A 3,746-nucleotide genomic window follows, 5' to 3' on the forward strand; every position below is an offset into this window, starting at 1 on the left:
ACTTAAGCCAACAATTGTGGGGAGCTCAAACCCGGTCCGCGAGTCCATCACTATGACCACTAAACCACCACCAGTGGGGTTCCACTGTAACATGTTTGAACAAGAATATTTCATTTCACATTGCTTTAATTGTTTTCCTATCTCACCTTTAAGAAGATTCATATGTGACTTCCGAGCTATAAATCCATCATTTAATCGATTTTTTATCCCCCAAATAGCCTTCAAAGGCCATACGGGATTATTATTATTCAGGAACGTTTCAACAGCACCACGAGGCCCCCAACCAAAGTGACATTCTGTGGCCCCTACCTAACTGGAGTTGCCTGCCTTTCAATTCACGCTTTTACTCTCGAAAAATCATAGTAGGAAATTTCATTATCACAAGGCTGGGGGACTATGTGGGAAGACGGGCCCGCTATCGTAGTAGTAGGCCCGCACTCAAATAGACGTAGCCTGCACTCAAATCTTAGTAAGTACGTGAGGATGGTTGGTGTCTTTTTTATCATGATCTGGTTCAATTCCAGTTTCTCATCTAAGTTCGGGACATCTTATTTCTCCTTAGGGGCCATTCAAGTATTTCGTAAGCAGATTTTCAGCCATTTTTGACCCCCTTCCCTTCTTTTCAGCAAAAGTCAGCAAAACATTGACTCCCCTCTCCCCGTCAGCAAAATTTCGTCAGCAGCGTAGAATATTTCATATCTTCAAAAAGGGATGGTTGATGACGTAAGCAACCTTCAAACCCCCCCCCCCTCCGTCATCAAAAGTCAGCATATCCGAAACACCCCCCCCCCCCTCGATGTTGACGTAATACTTGAATGACCCCTTAATAAGTATTCGTATTGCTTCTGTTGTCAGTAACGAAAAGGTCTAAGTCGGGTGGGGAGGGGCGGCTTTGACGCATGGCCCTCGCGGCTTCTTCCTGTGGCTCATCAACTATTTTTAGAAAATAGCAAAGGAACAATAAAAGACGATTAAATGATAATAAAAAAATCCGCACTGAGTGTTTGTTAACACTAGACGAAAGACGTCACTCTCCTTCGTTAATACGACAGATGTGGAAAACTGGCTGAATGAGGCTTAGCTGGTTAGAGCACTGGTCCGGCAAACGAGATATATAGCGAACTTATTCAAACTTGTTTTTTCCAATACCAATGGGGTCCATTGGATCCCTATGGCGACTTTATGAAAAAAACAATGAAAGGTCAGAGAATTCATCACAGATAGCACAGTTTTTCGTCTCCTGTCCATCAAAGCCTCATTACCCACTCTTGCATAGTGAAATGTAGGTGGCGCCACCGACGCAAGTCGAATAATCAACTGGGCAAGGCTACATTTGATGCTTGTTTAATGCAAGGTTTTTTCAAAATAGTTGAGGGCAGGAACGGAACTTTGTTCTGCTTTGCAGATAATGGCACGAGGCAGTCCTTCCATTGAAAAAAATCCGAGAAATTTCAACAATAACATTATGGTGGACAAGCAATTGGTTGCATTCAGAGAAGGCATTGTGTTTTCACGCAGTACATACTAAACCACGGAGATATGATACTGTATGAAATTCTGGGTACTTGCTTATAGCATAATAACCAATATGTGTAACATGCAGATATACACTGGAAAGATGTCAAGGGGGAGGGGGGAAATCAAAGTGGAAGAGCAGTTCTGGAAACTTATACTTAAAGTTAAAACTTATAATATACTTAAAAACTATACTTAACTTAACCGCCGATAATTTCTTCACTAGCCTATATCTAGCTCGCAAACTGAAGCGACGGCAACTCACGCATGTAGGAACCAACAACATCAAAAAAAAGTGTGCGGAACTTAACAGTAAACAGCAATCTTTTTGGATTCCTGTTCCGAATGATTCAATGACAATTGGTCCGAATTCAACGATCAACTGACCAAAGGAAAGTAAAACGGTCATTTTTCTCAGCAACGACTCGATGCTGTAGTACTAATAGAAAGGTGGTCGGCTGAAGTTGGTTTTCTGTGGTTCCCAACTTCGAGGTGAGAATGTAAGTCCCAATCTCCCCATTGAAAAGTCTAGTCTTGCCGCAGAGAGCAACAGGCCTACAACGATAAAATCTTCAAACATTACACTTCACTCATAGTTCAAATGTGCTGTGTGGTATAGAAATCCAAAGCAGCAGATGCGAAATACATTGGATGTGGCACAGAGACCCTTCCTCTTATATGTAACGGGGGCATACGTTACCACGGCTAACGACGTGCTATACGTTGCTACGGGGAACCCACCGCTCAGCTTATTCATGGAGTATGAAGCACGTCGGACAGCAGTTCTGCATCTTGTTGAGGACATCCAGATCAATGATCACCCGATCAGTTCAACCCAATATGAGCAGAAGCACATGGAGTGGCTACATCATCCAAGTGTTGACATCGCGCCTCTACAGGTTACGTGGTTCAACTCTACCGGTTCCTCGAAGGGATCTTTGGTTACCGACGAGACAGTACGGATATTCACTGACGGCTCTCGGATCGGGGAGGCAACGGCATGTGCATACGTAGTCCTCGATTCATCGGATGTAGTTAAAGAGACTTGGAGTAGTCGTCTGACGCAAAGCGCAAGTGTATTCCAAGCGGAGGCGTATGCAATCTTGAATGCGGTCATCTGGGTCTCGCAACAAAGCTCCCCGGTGGTCATACATTCAGATAGCGCTTCTTGCCTTCAAGCTATCTGCGATCCCCGCTCAACACATCAGGATATTCGTAGGATCCGACAGCTACTTTGCTCCCATCATTCGATTCGTATAATATGGGTTAAAGCTCACACAGGAATTACAGGTAATGAGATGGCTGATCGTCTGGCCAAGGATGCCACTAGTTCGACCACAGAGGAACAACACTTACTGATACGCAGCCACGTCAAATACCAATTAAAGAGTGAGCTGTTGAGAAAGTGGCAAGCACAGTGGGATCATAACGTCCCGAAAGACGCATATAGAATCCAACGGCATGTTCGCTGGCATCCTTTCATTTGGTCGCGTGAAAAGATTATTATGGTTACAGAGCATGGTCCGTTACCAGTATATTTAGAACGTTTCAAAAAGTCTAACAATGACAAGTGTCGTTGTGGTCAAGTCGGGACATTACAGCATTATCTGTGTTTCTGCCCGCACACTAAACAGTTCCATTTCGGCCACATTCCGGATAATGGAAAGCTTTGCTGGAAGCGACGCGTACTTCAAAGCCCCATCAACTTCGGCCGACTTCGCCAGCTGATACAATTCCTGGACAAAAATCTTCATCATATCCATACCAAATGGGTTGGCACGAAGCGTAGACGAGGTGCTGATGACGACTATGTACCAGCTAGGTCCTTTCGCCCGGACCCTACTAGAATGTACGATCTGCGTCCTCGTCGCTGAAACTCATCTACTGAGAGCCAAGCGACGTTGCGCCTATCGACATTTTGTACTGACGAATGTCTAATCAAATTGTAAATTGAGATTATATTCCAGAGACAATCAATCTTAATTAGTCTTGGCGATACTACGATTTCAAATCAACTCTTTACTATAAGATGAGCGTGATCTGGCGGTTATACCTTACGGAGTTCTTTAATTTCTTCCTCCGTATATTATGATACGTCCATTGACGAACATTGATTCTTTGTGAATTTATGTGTGCAATCTATATGTAATATTTTTATTTATTATTCTGAAGATATTTAATAAAATTTCCAGACACACCCATCCTCCAGGAACGCTTCGATATCTCAATGA

The 3,746-nt window shown here is 43.5% G+C and overlaps 1 protein-coding gene across 1 annotated transcript; it reads left to right on the top strand.

The window, feature by feature from the left end:
* The first annotated feature begins 2,150 nt into the window (after nt 1–2,150).
* On the top strand, nt 2,151–3,389 carry LOC149084575 (uncharacterized). Its single transcript, XM_089235329.1, has one exon. The coding sequence runs from the start codon at nt 2,151–2,153 to the stop codon at nt 3,387–3,389; it is 1,239 nt and encodes a 412-aa protein (XP_089091455.1).
* Nucleotides 3,390–3,746: the final 357 nt, after the last annotated feature.

The sequence above is a fragment of the Pholcus phalangioides genome, unplaced genomic scaffold, assembly GCF_987345545.1.
Source record: "Pholcus phalangioides strain wild (caught in Gottingen) unplaced genomic scaffold, Ppha-v1.0 ptg000008l_1, whole genome shotgun sequence".
Classification (NCBI taxonomy): domain Eukaryota; kingdom Metazoa; phylum Arthropoda; class Arachnida; order Araneae; family Pholcidae; genus Pholcus; species Pholcus phalangioides.

Coding starts and splice junctions, on each gene's coding strand:
- LOC149084575 (XM_089235329.1), top strand. CDS start 2,151: ATGCGAAATACATTGGATGTGGCACAGAGACCCTTCCTCTTATATGTA.